We start from the raw sequence: 23,429 nt of genomic DNA on the forward strand, positions 1-23,429 counted from the left end.
TTATCAGCCTGGTTTGGGACAGTAATGTACATCTGAGTATGATATATCAATGTTAGTGAACTCCAAATGTCCCTGTGATTTCAGGTAAATGTCCAAATAGGTGAAGAGAACTGGTCCTTGTGGCACCCTATGCAGGAGTAGCCATTGGAATGATCTCTTATCCCACCAGCATTGACTGGAACCAGCAATCAAGGAAGGAGCAGAACCACTGCAACATAGTGCCCTTATTTTCCAACTTCTGCAAGTATCCAGAAGGATACCAGAATCAAAATGTCAAAGACTATGGAGACCTTAAAAAGATTAGGATGCATGTACTGTCTGACATCTATTAAATCCGCACTTGTCTATATTCCATTTCTGAGTCTGAACCCTGATTGAAGACAGTCCAAATAATTAATTTATTTGTGGCGCTCTTTAGTTGACTGAGACTCAGCAATAGCTGTCCAGTACCTTTGGATCCAAAGTGGACCTCAAGGAGGGTATGTACCACAGCCTCCTTCAAAGCTACCAAAATTATCTCTTACTGCAATAAAACATTAGCCATCATTTAGATTCAGGAAGTTACCTCCCCCTTGGAGGACTGGAGGCACAAAGATGTCAAGAATTGTGTTAGAAAAGACTCAGTCCCAACCAAAATGGACCCTGCATCTGTAAAATAGAGGTTGAAGTCCCCAAAATCAAAAGACAAGGAATCTGCATCACCAATCCAGCAACCAAGTCCAGAAGCTCATGGAGGAGCCCTGCTGGACAGTAGGGTAACCAATATACCAACCTTGGCTTTTTTCTGTGGTCCAACTTAATACCTAAGCACTAACAACCTGCCACTATAGGAACCCTGTTTCACAGATAAGGTCTCCCAATAAATCAATATTACAGCTCTCCCTACTCCTGACTTTGAGAGTATGAACAGGACCAAAAAGCCCGCTAGATAGAATTCAAAGAGAGTAATATTGCTGACTTTGCTCAGCCACATTTCAGTAATATATGTTAGGTCTGCCAATCATTCACCACCACCACCAAACATTATGGACATAGGGTTTATGAGTAGCATTCCATAGACCAGTACATCAGTAATCCAACTATCTCATCTACAGGCTGGTCTTGCCAAATCCAGAAGAGATCACCATAAGAATAATTAAAATAAATGGCTTTCAAACTGTTTATAAACAGTATAAGTGGTCCTCAGGTTTTGATGGCAGTTGGGACCAGAATTACTGTCACTAAGCAATCTGGTCATAAAATACAATGTCAAACGATTGTGTTCATTAGCAGTTATGGCTGTCCTGGCTACTTTATTAAACAAGAATCATGCCAGATGATCTCACATGATCATTGACTTTGCTTGTGGGAAGCCACATTGGAAATCACGATCATATGACTGTAGCTTGCTACAATGTCAATACAGTTACATGACCATGGGCACACTGCAATAGCTAAAACCCAAAGGACCTGTTGTTAATAGCATTTTTCAGTGCCACCTTAACTTTGAACAGCTGCTGAATGAATGGTTATAACCCAAGTACTCCCTGTGTAGTAGCCTTATACCATATTCTCAGATTCTAAAGACTGAAGGAAATGAAACAACTGTGTTAATTACTTGAGGGTAAGTAGTAGAAGATAAGTAAGAATTAATGGATGGGAAGTTATGTTATTTCTTATTTCTTTTTGTGTGCATCCACATATTATAACACAGTGGAGCTATTTCAAATGGTAAGGCTCTACTTGAAACGGCATTTAAGTCTATTTGAAGGTGATCAGTTTGCATTGTATTTTGGAGATAAAATGCCAACTTGTGTACCAATAGATATATATCAAACACTATCCAGTCTTCCAACATATATTTTGAAGTATGTGCAGGCCTGTTGACTACATTTTCAAGAAGCTGAGGAAATTTTAAATAATGTATGGAGACTGATGGTGCAGAGAAGCCATGGCTTAAGCCACACAGCAAAGACGGGCTGCAGGCAGAAACACTAAGTAATCTGGATAGGCAGGTGCAGTCAGTTCTGAATGTAGTTACACTCTATATAAAAGGTCACATTTGTACCTTGGAAGTTCTTTTGACTCATTATAGCCTGTAAAAGGGCAGGTAGTGATGGGACATATTTTTCCACTTTAGTATATACAAGCTTTAATCCATTCTAGAAAAAAATAGATCTGGATATTACACTTATGCTGCTTATATTTAGATTAAAATTTTGGAAGGTATTCTATATAGGTCTTTGAAGATACTTAAGGAATTCCAACTGTTGCAAAATACAGCAGTTTGTGTGCTTATTGTAGTAATAGCTTGCATGTACTAGTTGTATAGAGTACCAGGACAGTTCCAGAACCCACTCAAAGCATGAAACATGTAAAGTTATTTGATGCCAAGCATTTTGAAGAATTATATGTATTCACAAAACTGCTTGTTTTTTAAGATAAGTATCAGAGGCATTACTTTGTCAGCTAGGTTGTTGATTCTCAGTAATACCCCAGAAGTCTTTTATACTCACACTTAAGGTATGCTTGGTTGGCTTCTTTGATTGGCTTGAAAAATAAACTTGTATCAAATTGATTTCAATTAATGTATATTAGTACGCTGCTGTTTTATTGATATTTTTGGTGTTACATTGTACTATATCCATGGGAGTTTTATTTCTGAGTTTATATTTATTATTACATTTTTAATATCTTTTTATTTCATTTATTACCTTAGATAGTCTTTGTTCCAAATGAAAGGAAGCATCTTAACTGGTGAAATAAATAAACCTCTGTTTTTGGCAATGAAATCATTTGAGGTTCTGTAATTTTTTTAAAAGCAAGAAATATTCAAAATGTATTTAGCTTATGGAATAGATTGCATACAGTAGTAAAAATATATAAAAGGAGCTCATAATACTGTGCTACACATAGAATGGAAATTTGTAAGGTATGACAAATTCTGAAAGTTATTTACTGTATAAGTTATAGGTTATATTTTCAGATATATTTGTCCATCAGATTGGAGTAAGTATTGTATATATTAATATGTAGGCCATTTATCCAATTAAATGCAATGTATTCTGGAATTTATTAGTGCATATATAGGATGCATATATGTGTACAATATACCATCCTCTTTCTGCAATTTATAACAGTACTGTCTTAAAGGTATGTAGCATGTGATTGTTTTTCTGCAAGATCTATTATTAAATTAACACACTGTAAAGAGAAAACCTGAAAAGCAAATTTAAATTTTATGATACTTTCAATTAACAATGTTAAACAAGCTTCTGATGAAAGAGTGTGTTTCTATAAAGTGGCATATGAACAGATTATCTGTAAATTGATTATTTTTATTCCTTTTAATGTTTGGTTCAATAAATGTAAATATTGTCAATTGTAGAAATTATTTGCTGATTTTGGCCTCTAAAACTTTGATGGAGATATTGTTGCAGTATAATTTATTTAAAAAATTCAAATCTAATTTATTAATAATTAAACTGGAATTTGTCTTCTGCTTTAGTCTTTATTCATTATTTTATAAACCTCATTTTCATAAATCACTTGCAAAACTAATTTTTAATTTTAAAAAAAGTGCAGAATTTCTGATCTAATGTGCCAGGTATTTGTCAAGCTTATTTCAATAGCAAAGGTTATCAAAGATAGAATAAAAAGCAAAATGAAATTCAGGGAGAACATATAATTAACCATAAATAAAATAATTGATAATAAGATAAATATTACCTTGACATTAATAAGCTGTAATGAAATACCCGTTCACAATATAAGCCCTGTGAGTATTAAAATGTTTAAGTGTTCAGTGCAGTACCTCTCTGAAGTTCAAGGATATCTATTTTAAAGCTTCATTGGTTTTTGGAAATTGGCATTGATGATGTCACACTTATGTCTCTTTATTCCTTTACAAAAAGCCTGGCTTGTTTGTTCTATTAAAGTGTAGAAAAAAATGGCGAAAGGTGGCCCATGTTGCACTGGACAAAGAGTAAATAAATGAAAGCTTACCAAACATACCAACAGTCAGTATTTAGATTTGCTGCAGTGTTTAGATTTGCTGCAGTGTTTAGATTTGTTTAGATTTGGCTAGTCTTCAGGTTTCTGGGTTATATGATCTAGCTGTTGTAGGCTGGGTATAAGTGACTATTTGTAATTCACCACTAAAGGCTAATGGGATGAAGTATCATTGCCCAAGATATTAGGCAAATATATTAAGGCACATGAAATTGGTTTTGTTAGAAAAAGTGTTTCATCATTTTATTTTGGGTAATAGGCCTGTGTTTGCTTACAAAAATAATCATGAATCTGATGAAAGACTGCAGTTCAGAAAAAGCTCAAGCCCTTGAGCTTTAAACAATTCATTAGGCTATTCATAATTCTTCAGTAAGAGGCTATCAATGCCTTCTAGAAAGAATTCTAAATTTATCATTCTAAAAATATTTAAAGGGTCTTTTGGGGTTCAGTAAAGGTTTAAATCTTTGGCTATAAATCTATACTAAGAACTGTTGAAGTAGCTCAGTTTTTAGAACTTTATCCTTTTATTTTCAATGTAAGAAGAACATAAAAATAATTATTTTTAAAAAAAAAATATTTACCATAAATAGCAGTCTATTGCACAAAAGTTCCCTTCCATGACATTTTGGTGGATTTATAATTTTACAAAGAATAGACATGAAACAGAAAATATAAAAATCTTCAAAATATGTGGGATTAGTTGGAAAATATAAACAAATTTTCTTGAGTTTAAGTTGAGTTTAAGGCTTAGTGATGGGATTAAATAATTAACATTTCTGAAATTAAAGTCAAAGAAGCATAACAAACAAGCAAGACAAGAATGAAATTTTGACCTCATTGGAAGTGGTAAAGAAATGTTATAATATTGAAAGTTGATTAGACTGTATATAATGCAATGAATTAAGTTATTTGTAAGATATATACTTACTACTGCTCTGTGACAAAATATCTAATATACTTTAAATAGTAAACCAGTTTATTTTTTAAAAGACCTATAATTTTAATCAAAACTTTGTTTCACTCATTGAAATTCTGTTATTGCTGCTTACAAACATTAAAGTCAATCAAAACTTCAGTAGCTTGTGAAATCAATATTTTTAATATGTCTGCACTGCAGTGCTTCAAATTTTAGGCTAATAGATCTCACCCATATTGATTTCTATGGGAAGCGTTAGTCTGTTTCTAAAATATTTTTTTAAGGGAGCAGAGATTGTTAGTTTGGAATTTTGAAGGAGATATATAAAAATTGGTTATTGACTAAATTGCTTGGGGTGAATGAACCTTAGGCATATACAATAAACATGAATCACAGAGCTATTGTGGAATACTACCTTAGTCCCTTAAACCTGGTGTAAGTCAATAACTCATTATAACAATGCAAAATATTATATAAAATATATGAACACATTGGTATACATTTCTCTTCTGTCTAGGGACTATTCATAATATTCATAAATATTGAACTGTTGCTAATAGTTTTCTGATTAAATGTAGAGAATAAACCAATTCCTTTTTTTTTACTATGGGTCCAGATGTAGAACATGATCCATGAATCCTTTTAATAAAGAAAAATATGGTTGTTTTTCAATTCTAAGGATATTGATTAAAAATAAATGACTATGACGTCTGGTTTGGCTGTCACTTAAATATTAAAACAATTTCAGGCTGATGTTTTTAACTTAAAAATTTAAAAATTGTGGGTAAGTTATTAGAGCAGAATGAAAATATAAGGCAACTAGATACATTAAAGGTTGCATCAGTATGAGACCTTTCATTTTACTGGTGGCTTAAATATAATGATCAGTTGCAGTTAATCTTATTTTGTGAATAATAAAGTCACTATTTGTTCATTTTTTGGACTGCTGATAGGTAACCATATCAACAAATACTTTCTTAACACTAAAAGCTCCTCCTATTTTTTTAAAAGGTCAGGATATTTTTCTTTCAAATTATTATTTTCCATTTGTACAGCTTTGGAGTGGTTCAAAATTAATTTTCCCACAGTGTTTTGGTAATATGTACTGTATATTAGTGACAATCATAGAAGCAAAATTGTTCTGAACCTTATTCTTTTCTGTTATTCTACCTATGATCAAATGTTTCCATCCAATCTAACTGAAAGAAGGTCCAGAATGATATAGGATCATCTGCCATAGGTTGGGATTTGGACTAGAAGACCTCCAGGGTCCCTCCAACCCTATTATTCTGTGTCCTAATTCTTATGATTGGATATTAATGACTCGACAAACTCCAAGACAAACTTCAGGATATATCTATTTCTGTTGAATTTTAGAAATGCAACAAATAATTTTGTTTTGATTTTATATTACATTTTATACAATATAACATTTAACCCAAAGAAACATGAGAATGGGAAAAGATAAAAAATGTTATGCTCATTTAATCAGATATAAATTCAGCTGTATTAAGTGGGTTTTACCACTAAGTCTTAACTAAATATTCATAGGCTTCAGTCTTAGCATCATTAAATACTAATGATTAAATTACCTTTATATCCTATTAAAATGTGTATGATTTTTTGCATAAGGCTTTTTAATGCAAGCTTAAAATACGAAATGAAATCAACTGTTTACAGTATATGATCCTAATTTTCTGACAGCATTTGACTGATATGTTTTTGTTAATGTCAATGGTATTCAAGTGGTGTTCCAGTTATTTTGGGATTGCACCCAAGGAGCCTATTACTATTGGTACTACCTTTGCTTTCTTTTGCCATAGTCATTCTGTTTTTATTTGCAGGTCTTTATACATTGTTATCTTCTTCAGGTCTTGCTCTTTTATTCTGCTGCCTCCAAGTAGTGCCATAGCCACTATCCAGATTTTTTTCATCTTTTTTATTGACAGTTGCAAGTTTGAGGTATTATGTGGCAGGTGCCTGTCTGTTTGAATTTTAAAGCCCAAGAGCACTTTATCTTTTTACTCTATTACTTTCTCTATTTTATGGTCCCATCAGTTCTTGATTGCAGAAAATGGTATTTCTTGCAGATCATCCAATGCACCATTGTTGCTACTTTGTCATGCTACTGCTTGTAGTCAGTCTGTGTGATCTTGCAGCAGTTTACCAGGTGGATCACTGTTTCTTTAGCTTCTTTACATAGGCAGCACTTACTGTCTGTTGCTGTCTTCTCAATTCTGGATTATTATTGTTATTATTGTTGTTATTTCAATTATTCTTCTCTGAATTGTTCTAAGATTGAAGTCATCAATTGATTGGATATCAGATTTTTTTTTTGCCTTACAATAGTGGGTTGCTACCGTAGATCTAGTGACTAGTGAACAAAATTACAAGAACAAAGATAAATTGGAGAAGGTATATTTCAGGATAATAGTTTTTTGCTGAGTATTTTCCTGTTTAAATAGTAGATGTTTGAATACAAGTAACAAAGGGCATGATTTTCATAGAAAGAGTGAGCTTTTATGGAATATTTTGAAAGGGCTCAAATATCCCAAAAGTGATTCAATTGCAAAATATCTTCCTATAGTAAATTAGATTAGCCTCCTTTCTGATCATTTTCAGTAAAGCGTGAAAACATCTTCAATCTATTTGGGTTTTATTGCTTTTTAATATAAAAACTATTTTAACTTCACTTTATTTTGATCTCTTGTTTAATCTAAAAGATAATTTAGATATGTTTCTATTAAACACATAAATATACAGAGAGAGTTAAGCTAGATTTCTTTCGGTAAGTTGGAAATAGATGATTTTGTACTTTCAAATGATGGATACCTAATGTTATGGGAATTGGGAAGAGATGTCTGTTAAGAGAGAAGTTAAGAAAAGGCCAAAATGTAATAGAGAAAAATTCTGACAGGCTTTTAGGAGTCTGTTATTATACCCACAACAATAAAAACCATTCCTGAAACTCCTCCTGCTCCTTTTGTTTGTCCTTGCATACCACAAATAGTTGGTATGGTAGTGTATAAATTGTGATCCAGCTAGTGTCCATAGTTAGAATTCTACTCCAACAAAGTAGGTCTCAATTTGAGACAAGCAAAATAATAGAGGAAGCTCAGACAAGGCAAGGTCAAATATGCTGAAAATAGATCATACACTTGCTAGGGCTTTTCCTGATTGGCACTAGTGGAAAGGTCTAGCTAAAATCTGTGTACTGAAAGAAACATGGGTTTAAGAAGTTAGTTCGCTTAACAGTTATTGAGTCTTGTAGCACAGGAGAGAGATGTGATTGTACCAGGACACTTTGGCAATAAATAAGGAGAGCACATTATCCCTTTCACTTTCCAAGTTATTGACAAGTTGGATTTTTCTGATGCTAATTCTTTTGAAGAATTTGGTCTAAAAGCACTGTCCCATTGTGATATCTTGAAATATTCTTAAATCTCAAAACTGGGAAATCAGATGTACACACATGCAGTCATAGAAGCTGGGATAAGTAATTGGTTGATTGATGATGTGCCCCCAAATTGATGTTCACCATTAGCAACCACATAAATTTTCTCTATGCTGTTCTGTTCTCACCTGGTCTTTCAGGTACACTCATTACTACTGTAACTGAAGCCATCCACCTTGCTGCTGGGCATCCCTTTCTCTTTCATTCCATCTTTCCTAGCATTACAGTCTTCTTCAGAGAGCTAGGATTTCATGTAATGTGTCCAAAGTAGGATAATTTGAGCTTGGCAATTTGTACCTTGAAAACTCTGGGATAATTTGTTTGACAATATGTTTGTTTGTTTAGTTGGCTCTTCCACAATATTCCCAGGAATCTTCTCTAACACCAAAGTTCAAAAACACCAATACCCTTCCTGACTTGCATCTTCAATGTCATTTTTTAATTCCATTTTGTATCACAGAAACAGCTTGCTCTTTGATCTTTGTTGGTATAAACACATCATGGTATTTGAATATTTTTTCCCAAGGCCTTTACCAAATGCTAGCTTGTAACATGCTTCTTAACTACTTGTTCTTTTACTGTTGATGGCTGGTCCTAAAGCACAAAAGCTATCTACCACTTGACTAACTTCATTATCAGTTCTAACACTAATGGTTGTACCTGTTGTCATTGATTTGGTGTTGTCTATATTTAATTTAAATCCCATTTTTTCACTGTGCTCCTTGTCTTTTATTACTAGACCATGCAAATCCTTCCCATTTTTGGCCATCAAAATAGCACCATCAGCATAGCACAGTCCATTGATATTCTTTTCTCCAGTTGTAAAATCACACTCACCTCCTTCCGATCCAATTGCCTCTAATTCACTATATAAATTGAATAAATGAGGAAAGAATACAGCCTTGTTTCACTTCTTTGACAACCTGGAGCTAGTCTGCTTAGTCTTGTTCTGCCTATACTGTGGCTTCGTGGCCTGTGTATAGGTTGAATGAGGACAAGAAGATGTTCTGGGGTTTCCCATTTTTCTAAGGACATTCCACAGCTTAACATGATCAACCCAATAAAAGGCTTTCAGTGAAACACATACTGACTTCCTTTTCATATCCTTTGGCTTTCTCAATTATTCAGGGTGCATCAGCAGTAATGTTTTGTGTTCCCTGGTCTTTTCTAAATCCAGCTTAAACATACGACATCTCTTTTTCTATATAGGGCTGTAAGCTGCATTGGATGATCCTAAGCATTATTTTTCTGGCATGTGATGGCATAAGTGAAGCAGTTTTTAAAAAGATATATTCTTTGGAGTCGAAAGAAAAAGTTTCTTGCCCGGTCTAATCATTTCAGCATCTGGACAATAACACTACTTTCAGATATTGTATGTTTACTGTAAAAAGGTCGAAGCAAAACTTAGGGGTCTGGCCCCTAAAATCTCTCAATAAACTACTTAGATGCATGATGCAATCCATCTAAAATCTGTTAGACTTGGTTGTACATGTGCTTAAAATAACATCACTAAAAGTATACATATTGAGAAGTGTCACATGATTGTTTTTGTGATATTTATTTTCTTGTATAATGGGAAGAAATTGATTCCAAATGTGTTGTCTTGACCTCCTACTCCATACATGTTAGTGCCTAACCTTAAATGATGTTTCTCCAGTCTCGGCTGTATTTACAGTAATTATATGCATAATGTAGCATATTATTGTCTGGATTTCCTGTTTAATCAGTACAGAGCTTTTTACAAGTGCAGCTGAAAAGGGCAAACAAAATTAAAGCTTTATATACCAAAACAAGTTTGATTTGCTAAGCTCCCAGCATTCCAAAGTACACAAATTTGTTCCACTAAGTTTTCCGATGGCTTGCAGATGGGCAATGATTAATCAGAGAGCTAACTGAAGTAGTTTGCAATTAAACTGGAAAGCTCTGAAGCATGCTAATTGAATCAGAAAATTAGAGGCACTGAACAGTAATTGGCTATTTCTCATGCAGCAGGTGCCAGGCCACTCATCTGTGGAACAAGGTATTTAAGGCACATTAGCACTAGTAAAAATACTTCTTGATATGGAACAGCTAGATTTTCTGCTCATTTTCACCATGGATGCCAAAACATACAGCTGGGGTGTCTACTGTTTCCATTCATGTTAGTTTTTGTAGCGTAAGCACATATAAAGCTTCTGTCATGCAACCTGTACAGAAACCATGAGCATTTTATAAATGACTCTAATGTACAGAAACAAAATAAGTAAGATAACTTTATTGGGCCAGATTCTATTAGTAATCAACTACAGAAATTATATGGAATCTTCACTTAATATTGTTGCAACAGACGTTGACCTAGTAAAAAAGCACAATTATTGGAACAGCCTAGTTGGAAAAGCAAGCACGTATACATACCTTGAAATGACAATAAGCTACAATATCATTTTTCAGCTCTAAAATTGGGTAGTGATTATAGGCTATATATGTCTGCTTTACTGTATAGAATTAAACAATTACATCTCATAGCATGTCTGTAATGTTACATCCAGGTTTTTTCTATTACAATGCAACTTCTGGAAGGAGCTGCCAGTATGCATGCATACATACACCTACACACACACCACAACTTCTATGCAATTCTAAAGATCCAAAAGAAATAAGAATATTAGGGGGCAGGGGAGCTAAGATCATATAAAGGTATGATGGAGTGCATAAGTTCTATCTAATATTGCAGTTCTAAAAAGAGGAGAGTTTACTTCCTTGGATTCAATTTATCAGAATTGAAGAATTAAATTTGGTGACTTTATGCAGATCATTTGCTTTTCCATCTATAGATCAATCAATATTAGTATTTTTGTTGTTTATTTATATAGATTTAAAAACACTCCAAATGATTCTGGGTATTCTACATAATAAAAATCAGAACAATAGAGAAGACTAATTCAAACATAATTGATGCTCATCTCTTTAACATAAGCTGTCTTCTACTTTAAGGACCAAAATATTTTAAAATGGCTGTCTAGATAAATACACTGTATATACAAACCATAGTGCATTGATGTCTAGGATAAGGGTCAGTGAATGCCAGAAATATGTAGAAATAGGATGAAGATTACAGTAATGTAGACATATAGCATATATTATTATACAAACTCACTGTGCAATCTGCCTGAACTTTATGAAATATCACTTTATATAAGCTATTTTGAAAGCTTTAACATAGAACTTTGAAATTTAACTCAGTTTCCATCCATCCAACAATCTTCCCTTGAAATCAGCATAACCTTTCTTTTCAAATGCCACATCTTTAGCATTATCTTGTGACATACTCCATACAATCCTGTACAAGTATAGCCAGCAGTAAGTTTCAAGATGTTCACTGGAATGTATTGCCCTGTACCTACTTAGGAATATAACCTTATCATAATTGTAATAATACATTTCATTTTATCAGATCTTAGTGTTAGCCTTTTGAACACGAAACTCTCCATATGGGTGTCCATGTTCTAAATTAAGATGATAGTTCGGAATTGAAAGTGTATTGTATCTAACAAAAGCTTGTGCCATATGAAATTTCATAATCTTGATTCTCTTGTGTTTTTGCTGCAACAGCCCTTCTTGAAAAAGCTGATAAGGTTTCTCATGCAGGCTCTGATCCAGTGAAAGTGAATTGTTTTGTAGATGCAAGTATTCTCTGGATCATCAGCACTATTGTGTTATTAGTTACCTAGAGCAGGGGTCACCAACCTTTTGGACCTCAGGGACCACTAAACTCATAATTTAAAAAGCTGTGGACTACTAATATGAATTTTGACTGACGGCGGCTTGCTGGTGTTGGTGGGAAAGTCAGTCCCATATTCCAGAGCTGCAGTAGTCACAGGACTGGCCCTTTGGTCATCCCGGAGCAGCTGCTCCTCCACCCGGGTGCACCTGCCTGGCATGGACTGGAGGAGCTGCTCCAGGATGACCAAAGGGCCAGTCCTGTGACTACTGCAGCTCTGGAATATGGGACTGACTTTCCCACCAATGTCAGCAAGCCATCCGTGGAGGATTTCCCTCCCCTGCCATTGGTCTTACCTTCCAGTTCCAGCTTGCATGGCTCTACTCAAGGTATGGTTTGTGCTCGGCCAAAAGGTGGGGGCCAGCGGGTGGACAGGCCATGCGGGGGCCGCAGCCTTGTGTTCCTGCACAGCCTGGATTAATTGCTTTGGGGGGAGTGCTTTGGGGGGAACATTTCTCTGCGGACCACCAAAATTTTCCCGCGGACCACCAGTGGTCCCTGGCCCACCAGTTGGTGACCACTGACCTAGAACTATGGAATATGTGATCACTTTTTGAGGACCGAGATTGTTGGAGGCAATATGCTGACTCTATAAACCACTTAGAGAGTGCTATAAAGCACTATGAAGTGTGTAAGTCTGAGTGCTATTGCTATTAATATGAGATTGGTAATGTTATTTTCCATGGAAATAATGGTGTAATGCATGTGAAACAAACAGCTCCACAAGAAGCAATGGCCCTAAGTTTCATGGATCTGGTATTCAATAAGTTTAGTTGTACAGTTCTATTATTACACTGAAGTGCTAAATATTTGCAAAAAAATGTTGAAGAAAAAGTCATTCTGAATGTTTAAAAAATTAGTGAAAGTATAGATTACTAAAGTATGTATTGTGAAGTTATTAAGCAATAAGATCAATTTTACTGTAGTTCAAGATAATTCTCCTCCATGCTGCATCGAGAGCCCAGGATGGGTTGACTCCTTCCTATGACATCATAGCTGAGTCTGTACTAAGATATAAAAGCCAGCCCCCAGGAGAGACCCCAGCTTTTGACTCAGCTCCTTTCAGTCAGTAGCTCTGTCTCTGAAAGCGTTCTCTTAGATAGCAATCACCAGCGATCTTCAGTACTTTTTTCCTCTCTTCAAGCAGCTCCCAGGGATCTGGGCAGCTGCTCTTTCAGGAGAGCCCTGCAATGTTGGGAACAGCATCACAGAGCTCTGTGCAGGCAAGCTGGGCAGCGTCTGCAGATCTCCCCCATGCCTGCAGTTTAGAGGGATCGTAAACACGATCGGCAAACTGATAAGAGCTCAAGCCAGCTGATCGTGTAGCTGGTTGCTGTGTTTTTCCCTTGCTGACTTCGCTCGGGGCTCTGTATAGCCTAAGGAACAATTCTTCAATCTTGGAGCCTGTTTTCCTGTAGTCAGTGGCCATCTTGAATTCAATCCTTCCACCACGAGGTGAGTGGCCATTTTGTAAGCCCGGGGACCATTTATACCCTAAGGAGCTTTATAGAAAAATTTCTAAACAGCTTCTTTCCAACACAAGAGCCTTTATTTTACAAATGGAGCAAGATAAGGCTCTGGCAGAGCTTTGCCCCCCAGTGGAACAGTCTCTTAAGCCCAATAGGAGAAAAAGATGTAGGCAACACACCCAGTCAGTCGAGAGGGAGGTGGCTGCTAAAATCAAAGCTAAGGCTCTAGCCCCTAAGAAGGCAACTCAGGCTGAATTGAGGGCAGAGAAGCACAGACATGCAGCTCTAGAGAGGCAGTTCAACAGAACTATTCAACAGAAGGAAGTGCAACTACAGCATGTTTCATGTGATACTTGTGGGCCCCAACCAAGCCCTCCCAGGGGAGGAGAAGTTATGTATGAGCCTTTCCATCCTCCATCCTGGTCTCCTGAGGCTCTTGCTGTACAGTTAGATCCTCAGGATTTAAGCAGATCTGGGCCTTATTTCCAAGGGTTTCTGTGCCCTGTGGTCCTCCCCCTCCCTCCAGGCCTCGAACCTTTCCTCAATCTAGGCCTGAAGCCACCTTCACTCCCACAGCAGCGGGCCTTCGGCCTTTTGCCTCTACCTCTGAGCATAGACCAAGGGATATCCAAGATGTAGTCTTATCAGCCATTAGGCAGGGATTGGCTGAAGGCTTCAAGCAAATTCTTCAACCTCTGGAAAGGGTTCAGGCTCTTCTCCCTTCTCAATCTATAAGTTCCTTGCCTCATCATCCTGATTTACACAGGCCTCAGGACTTCAGGGTCCATTCTTCTCTACCAGAATGGGAGGAGGTTGATGAGGAAGGAAGGCCTTTACCATCTGAACACAGTTACTCCTGTCATTCAGAGTGTGAAGAGGGTGAGATTTTTGAACAAAATCTTTCAGAGGAAGAGGATTCTTGCCCAGAGCAGACATCCTCTGCATTGGTCATCAAACCTACTCTCTTCAGACCATTACTCAGCAAGGACTTGGTCACTGCCAAGCTGTCACCGGAGAAAGTGGCTCCTAAGCCACAAGGAAATCCCTCTAACCAGGGAGACACGCTCTTCTCCAAGCCTGTAGTGCATGCAGAGGTTTTGCCTTCTCCCATTTTGTCCCTGGACATGGTCAAGGAACAGTGCACTTCTCCTTCATCAGGTCCTCGCCCATCTTCTCTAGATAAGCATTTCTACAATGTCAGCGCAGCTCTGGACAATGCCCTGGCAGTGCCTTCTGTTGACATTCTGGTTCTGGCCTCATTCTCATCTTCTGGCACTCCCACGGAGCCAGAAGATATCCTGAAACCGGATGATAAACGTTCCAAACAGACCCTCAAGCGCAATCACCAGGCTGCTGCTTGGGCTGTTCGGGCTTCAACAGCACATCCTTCTTCAGCAAGGCATCCATACGGTGGCTGCGCCAAATCCAGAATAGATTGCGTGCTTCTGACCTTTGGTCTCACCAAGACCTTAATAAGATTATTGCAGCGGCGGAATTCACTGCGGATGCCACTCTCAATTTTGCCAAATTTGCATCCAAGGCCATGGCATCTTCTGCAGCAGCAAGAAGACTTCTATGGCTCCGAAATTGGCAGGTGGAGTCACGTCGAAAATGGAAGTTGGCTTCAGTTCCTTTCGCAGGCGATAAGCTTTTTGGCGATGCTCTGGAACCTTATCTCATCGAAACCAGAAATAAACATAAAATTCTCTCTTCCTCTGGGAAGAAAGCCGACTATCGCCCTGCTCCTTATCACCCTCCTGCCTTCCAAGTGGACATCTCATCTCTCTTCCTCCGCTCTCACAGGCCATACTCCCAATGCCAAGACCAACGGGCGGAAACATCTGGCAGGCAACAACCTTCTGCTGGTAAACAACCCTTTTGGGGGGGAGGGGGTCATTCCTTCCGTCGCTCTAAGTAATCCCTCGTTCTACCCACCCATCGGAGGTCGCCTAGACTTCTTTGCCTCCAAATGGGAGGAGTCAACGACAGACGCCTGGGTGCTCAGCACTATTAGGTCAGGGTTACAATTGGACTTCCTAACACCACCACCTCAAAAAAATTTTATCTGTCCCATGTCTCGGGACATTTCCAGGCAAGCCCTCATGAATCAGGCCATTCAGCATCTTCTTGAAATCAGGGCTATTCAACCTGTTCCCCCATATTAACAGGGACGTGGGCTTTACTCTCACCTTTTCATCGTTCCCAAAGCCTCAGGGGCATGGTGAGCCCTCCTGATCTAAAATTTCTCAACCAATTTGTAAAATACAGGCAATTTAAAATGCAGACTCTGCATTCTATTTTAGAGAGCGTTCGGGAGGGTGACCTCCTCTCTTCCATTGATCTCACTGAGGTTTACCTCCACATCCCAATTTGGCCTCATCATCTCCAGTTTCTGCGTTTCTGTTATCAGAATACCCATTACCAGTATCGAGCACTTCCCTTTGGCCTCTCATCGGCTCCAAGGGTCTTCACAAAGGTTCTGGCAGCATTGGTGGCATCTCTGCATTCTATGCCAGTGAGGATCCAATGCTACTTGGACGACATTTTGATTCTTTCCTCTTCCATCCTTGCAGCCCATCGGGATCTGCAAATTACCCTGTCATGTCTCCAGAGCCATGGATTTTCCATCAACACCAAAAAGAGCCAGCTCTCTCCTACAACCAAATTGCAACACTTGGGAGCAGTCATCGATACTATGTCGTGCCAGGTTTTCCTGTCCCCAGCTCGTGGAAAGAGCCTTGCAGAGATCATCATTCAGATCAAGCAACATCAAATTGTCCCCCTGTCGCTGCTGTCCAAACTTCTGGGGAAGATGGTTTCCTGTATTGGCATCGTCCCATGGGCTCGTCTCAATTCCCAAGCCCTCCAATGGTTCCTGCTTCCCTACCAACAAGCAGGAACCAGCCATCAAGGTCCCACTCCCGCCACAAATCTGGAGATCTCTCAATTGGTGGCATTCCCCATCTATCTGGAGGGGACTCCTGTTCAGGGACCCAGACAGGCTAGTGATAACCACCGATGCCAGCCTCCTGGGTTGGGGTTCCCATATGCAGGGCCAGATAGCTCAGGGCGTTTGATCCAGATCGGAACAGATCCTTCCCATAAATTGGCTAGAGCTCAGAACTACTTTTCTGGCTCTCAAGCATTCCAGGCAATCAGTGACCAGCTCTCATGTTCTAGTCCTTATGGACAACATGTCTGCAAAGGCTCATGTCAACCGGCAAGGGGGGAACGAGGTCCAAAGCCCTCATGAGAGAGGCTCTACGGCTGGGGTTATGGGCAGAGAAACACCTGTTATCAATCTCGGTGGACCACATCTCTGGGATCGACAACTCCCAGGCCGACTGGCTCAGCAGGAGCCTAGTCGACCAAGCAGAATGGTCCATTCCTCCATCTCTATTCAGGGATCTTTCCCTCAGATTCGGAACACCAGAGGTGGATCTTTTCTCCACTCCTCAAAACGTCCAAGTCACCAGATTCTTCACCAGGTTTCCTTGCCAGGGAGTGGAGAGGACCAATGCTCTTTGGTGCAGATGGCCCAAGGGTCTCCTCTGCGCCTTTCCCCCGCTTCCCATCATTCTGGCAGTAATTCGGAAGATGTTGGAGGAACGTGCAGAGCTCCTCCTCCTGGCACCCTATTGGCCAAAGAGGCCCTGGTTTGCAGACCTGGTCAACCTATTGGTGGCTTCTCCTTGGAGGATCACTGCCCATCTAATCTCCCTTCACCAGGGGGCCCTGCTCCACCCAGAGCCCCAGTGGTTCAAGCTGACCGTGTGGCACTTGAGTGGCAGCGGCTAGAGGAGGTTGATCTTCCAGAAGGGGTTATCCTCACTATCCTGGCTTCTCGCAAACCTTCTATAAGGCACATCTATGATGCCACCTGGAAGGCTTTTTCCCGATGGTGCCTTAGGGAGGGTCTTTCTCCTGCTTCAGCCCAGTTGGCAGAAGTTCTTAGCTTCCTTAAGCATGGCTGGAGAAAGGTTTGTCCCCCAACACCTTATGCAGGCAGGTTGCGGCCCTTTCCTCAGTCTTTTCATCAGGTTCGCTTCCTTCCTTATCCCATCACATTTCAGTCAGGAGGTTTTTGAAAGGGGCTTCCAACCTGCACCCTCTGGTGGTTCACAGGTATCCTTTCTGGGACCTTCATTTGGTCCTTAATGCCCTTACAAAACCCCCCTTTGAACCCCTTAGAACAGTGTCTCTCTGTTTCCTGACTCTGAAGGTAGTGTTCCTTGTTGCCATCACTTCTGCCAGGAGGGTTTCTGAGCTTGCTGCTCTTTCCATCAGACAGGACGTTTGTTCCTTTCACGATGATAGGGTTGTTCTTCGTCTGGACCCCTCATTTATTCCGAAGGTTAACACCTGGTTTCACAGGTCCCAGGACATTGTTTGCCTGACTTCTGTCCTCTCCCGCACCATGACTTAGAGCGGCAGTGGCACACGCTAGATGTAAGAAGGGCTCGTAGAATATACATTAAGCGCACTTCCTCCTTCAGGAAATCGGAAGCCATGTTTGTTTCCTTTTTCCCTTCTCACTTGGGGCACAAGGCCTCTTCTCCTACTATTAGCAGGTGGGTCAGGTCTTGCATTGAGCAGGCTTACAAAGCTGCGGCCCTTCCGGTTCCCCAAGGTCTGATGGCGCACTCTACCAGAAGCGCGGCCACTTCTGCTGCCTGGGCGACCCAAGCATCCTTGGAGGAGATTTGTCGTGCGGCCACGTGGACATCCCTGTCTCCTTTCATCAGACACTACCGTCTGGATGCTTTTGCCTCAGCGACTGCAGCCTTCGGCAGACAGGTACTTCAATGAGTGGTTCCACAGTCAGTGTGATTAACCAGACGAGGACCCGCCCGTGGACATGCAAGCTTTGGTATGTCCCATCCTGGGCTCTCGATGCAATATGGAGGAGAATGGGCGTTGGTAGAAGTTACCATGAACGCCCTTTCTATCTATGCTGCGAGAGAGTCCAGCCCCTCCCTTAATTCGTCCGGAGAGGGTAAGATATATTTCTGTATTTATTTTATGCTTTCAGAGACAACTTTCAGTATGTCAAGTATCTTCGCCAAAGCTGGGGTCTCTTCCGGGGGCTGGCTTTTATATCTTAATACAGACTCAGCTATGACATCATAGGAAGGAGTCAACCCATCCTGGGCTCTCTTGCAGCATAGATAGAAAGGACATTCACGGTAACTTCTACCAACGCCCATTCTGAAATACTGAGGGGCATGGGGAGAATTAGTTGAAAATGTTAGCAGTAAAAATCATACTGCTGTGAGTTTTGGAGATGCAAAATATAATTCATATGATATCTCAGCATGAGTTTATGTCTTCTAATTAGTACAACCATTTTATGGAAAGCACATGCTATGAAAGTTTGTTATCTCAACAAAGACCAAAGGACATGTAGTAGTTGATAGAATAAGAGGTCTGTTTTGAAGAAACATAGGCTTCTAACCTAAATGGTAAGTAATCAGAATAGAATGAAATAGAAATATGTGTAATTGTAGGGGTATTTATAAGTTATATCCATTATGTATTGAATATGGATAGTTTAACACACACACACCCCACAATTAATTATATATAAGTGAAGCACTCTTCTTTAAAAGTGAATTACAACATTAAAAGCTCTAAAAGCTTCTATTCTGTTTTTTTGTAAAGTAGAATATTATGATATTCAAATGCTAATCATATCACTTAGCAGATGACTGGAAAGCAGGATATTTCAAATAGAGACATAAATTATGAATTGTAAACAGTGCATAGGGGATAGGTTATACCTCTGTCTCATTTATAGGGAACTTTCTCCTAAGTAAATTATATGACTTCATTAAGTTTTAAAACTCCTTTAAAATGTTTTAAGATCTTTTGACAAGTGTCTCTAAAAATTAATAAAATACATAGTTGAATAAAAACTTCATCTGGAACTTAGAGCACATTTACATTTTCACAAGTTATACTGTTCAGTTACCTTGTAGTAAAGATACTTCTCTAATATTTCTCCCCTAATTTATAAATACATTGGTTTTGCTTTTTAAAACCTAAAAAAATGAGAGAGGGAAACAAAACAGCTCAAACATTTACATGATCAATGTTTCTTGCTTGAGGGATAAAGTTTGCTCTTCCATGGACAAGTGAGAACATATTGATCATTTTATTCTATTTGCTATTTCTAAATTCAATATACCTCTTGAATCGATAAACGAGATCGAGAGCATATTCCTTTTTGTATGTGCCTGCTTGTAGCTTGTTCTCAAGATTCAAGATACATTTTTGATTAATCACAAATGCTCTGAGGTCATGGAGAGCAAATGTGTTTGTGGAGTGTCAGCTGATGCTGTCAGATAAATGTCTTAAGCTTAGCCAGGGTTCATGCCCCAGCTTTAGGCTGTGCCAAATGTCTCCCCTTGTTGAGGAAGATAACAGCTACACTGGAGGCGACTGAGCTGTTTGTTCACTGAAAGGACTGACCTTGCCATATGGGGCTACAATCAGGTGAAAGAAATAGTGTATATGCTTTAATTGAAACTTTTAAGACAAACTTTAGCCACCATAATTAAATAAATTCTTAATGCAGATGGATTCATTATTTCCCATTATTAGTATTAACTGTTTTAACTTCATTTCGCAGTTTCAATTTTAAAATCTATTTTATAAACTCACTTCTGTTCCCCTCTATATCAGTGTTATTTTAATGTTGACATTATAGTGAAAACATACACAGAATATTTAAGGAATATTGGAGAGTGTTTTTATTATTTTCATGATCAGGGATTAGTGTAATCTTGCTTCAAACATGAATGAACTCTCAATAGTGTATTCCTTGCTTTTTCTAACTTTTGAAGACCCGCTTAATGAGTTTTTCCTCATCTATGACAATTTATTTTCTATTCCTAGACAAGACATAAATAAGAAATAGGAAGGCCCGGTTTGTCTGTTAACTCCTGGAGAACCTTTGTATCAAGACTGTCTGTTTTGTAATGCTATAGGCAAATTTCTGTATCATATAGTGATGCATAAACAAATGAAAGCTCATTGGACTACTTGAGGACTTTGATGTAAAAACACATCAGTGGCTTCATCTTGTTATGTTTTGTTCTCTGCTTCAAATACAATGATCTACTTTTTTGTCTCTTAAAATGCTCAAACTGTCACGGGTAAATATTATTTAAATACTTTATGCCGAACAGGAAAACCTTTAAAGAAACTGTTGTATATTCTCTGTCCCCAAATCCACCTCTGAGTGAGATGAATCTTTTCTTGAACAGTCATTTTAAAAACTCTTTTTAAAAGCTTCATCTATTGTTCAAGACCTGTAAAGTTATATATCTATATAACTTTATATACCTGTGAAATATAAAATGTTCTACCTCAGATCATATATTTACAGGTATTTGATTCTTTAGCATTTTGTTCACATAAATGCCAACACATAGGAAAAGCGTAATTTGGTATCATAAGAAAGCCTGTTAACAAGGGGATTCTAATATTCTTCCCAATAATTTGTTTTCAGTCAACATCTAAATCAGAGGTGGTATTCAGCAGGTTCTGACCAGTTCTGGAGAACTGGTAGCGGAAATTTTGAGTAGTTCAGAGAACCAACAAATACCACCTCTGACTGGCCCCGCCCACATCTATTCTCTGCCTCCCGAGTCCCAGTTGATCGTCTGGGTCTTCTTTTGTTGCCCTTTATAGGAGAACGGAGCTGGAAAGCAGGTTAGTGGGGTGGGGAGGGAATGGGATTTTGCAGTAACTTTCCCCATGGGTGGAAATGGAGATTTTACAGTATCCTTCCCCTGCCATGCCCACCAAGCCACACCATGCCCACCAAGCCATGCCCACAGAATCGGTAGTAAAACAATTTGAATCCCACCACTGCATCTAAATCAAACTGAATGCAAGTATTTTATACTTTAAATTAATTTGAATTGGGTCTCCAGTAGTTTTTACTGCAAGATACATTTTTACCTTACAAAAAGCACAATTTAGTACATATTTAGTACTTTTCTACAATGTATGGTGATTTTCCTATTTTGAAGTTTCTTAATGGCTAGTCTGCTTAGAAGTAGTATAAGGTGTAGATATTTGAATTTGTACTTGAGCAATTCTAACTATTAATACAAGCAGAACAGACCCCAAAAGACTGAAAAGCAAGCATATGCTACAAGCTGGAACGATGCAAATTCCTGAAACAGGAGTTTATTAATTTCCAACTTATATATCTAGAGCATATGATCATGGACCTGTTCTTTACTGCATCTTTTAATTCTTACTAAAATGAGAAATATTCTCTAACTGGCACCTCTCTCCATCAGGATCATTCTGTCCAATTCATGCAATCATATATTTCATCTTCAACAACAGTCTTGTGGTGTTATTACTCATAGTCATGCATGACTTCTGCTTGTTGTATTATTTTTCCCCTAGGACATCTGCCAACTACAGTTGACCCTGCTGCCTTTTTCAGCTCCAGTACATCTTATAAAATAGTGTTGTCGTGCTGGAAATATATTTGAGGCAATAATTATGACCATAGCTCACCAATCTCTAAGGGAGATTCTGTGTGGGGTGAAGAATACCTTTTTAGTCTGATTGAGTGGTGATACCCCAAATACTTCAATTCTTTATATCCCTTGTGTAATGTTGTTATTATAATCACATTCAAATGATCTCTTAATATGATTATTCCAAAATTGGATATCTCAATGTTCAAATTACAGCATGTATCTATACAGTTACATTATGATCTTTTTCTCATTCAGTTTTGCTTTTGTTTTTCTTAGTTTTGCTGTACATTATACATTTCACAGACAAAAGGCAGGATAAACCAGTGATATTACAACTGAAGAATGATTCTTAAATTGAAATAGAGAGTAATACTCATCAGCAATATAGTCAAGTTGGAGAGAAGTAATAAAATATTGGTGTTTACAAATATAATTTTCAAGATTATGGGAAGGTAAAAATAGAATTTTTCACTTAAATATCCATCAAAATAAGTTACAAGAGACATCTAGTTGACTCAGCAGAAGCACAAAGGAACTATATGAGCTTTTCACCTGAGACTTTAGTTCACACACAGCATTTTTTTGGTGAAACAAAAAAAAACATTTCTTTACTCAAAAGCAAGAACAAAGATAAAAAGATACATTTCTATAATAAGTGAATTTTAATTTATTTAATGCATATTATAGAGATATTTCTTTCTAAAGTGAATTAAATATAATAAATTATTCCTAATTATTAGGTCTTGGGGTGCTTAAAAGTATTAAAATGACTAGTGTCAACTATTGGATAACCTAAAACCACCAACATATCAGAGAGAAAGTCTTTAGATTATTTCAACAGCCATGATATTTTCTTGTCATGGAAACACCATTGTACTATCCTGATTAGTTAAAACTCCTTAAGTAGATAATTGATTGAAATAAAATATGATTATGTTCTCGTAATTATGAATCATAGTAATTTATTTATGAGTAAACAATTAAAAAAACAAAATAGAAAGGTAAAACCTTTATTTTTGTGCTTTTTCTTCCTTTCCAGGTTATTAAAGCTGAAGAAGAATTGTCATAATTTAACGATAAAATACAACATTTAGTGCCAATGGGATGTCAAATCTGCTACAGAAAGCTAGCAAAATGTTAGTTTCATCCCATAGTGTGACTATGAACCCAGATATTGCTTGAACAAGTGCAGAATAGCCCACTTTTCTATTTTTCTTTTAACGTTGTGTACAAACTACTAACTTACTACTAAATTCAGTAATGCAGGTAATCCTATTTTGCTTTTTGGGGTTTTTTTTGTTTATTTTTCCAAAACTCATAAGATCAAACAGTT

The 23,429-nt window shown here is 38.0% G+C and overlaps 1 protein-coding gene across 15 annotated transcripts in view; it reads left to right on the forward strand.

The window, feature by feature from the left end:
- The window catches only part of ARB2A (ARB2 cotranscriptional regulator A), a 214,648-nt gene that overhangs the window by 158,734 nt on the left and 32,485 nt on the right, over window positions 1-23,429 (forward strand). The window contains exon 11 of one of the 15 annotated variants that reach the window (XM_087927054.1): window positions 85-345. The exons of 11 other annotated variants lie outside the window; for them this stretch is intronic. In XM_087927054.1, coding sequence (XP_087783180.1) covers window positions 85-104 — 20 coding nt within the window. In that variant the 3' untranslated portion in view covers window positions 105-345. Of the gene's footprint in view, window positions 1-84; window positions 3,482-9,569; window positions 9,806-23,429 lie in introns of those variants that run through there. 3 more of the 15 variants (XM_087927057.1, XM_087927055.1, XM_087927052.1) reach the window with 3 other exon arrangements.

Source organism: Pseudonaja textilis, chromosome 2 (assembly GCF_049901715.1).
Source record: "Pseudonaja textilis isolate UNSWEBS1 chromosome 2, rPseTex1.2, whole genome shotgun sequence".
NCBI classification, from domain to species: Eukaryota; Metazoa; Chordata; class Lepidosauria; order Squamata; family Elapidae; genus Pseudonaja; species Pseudonaja textilis.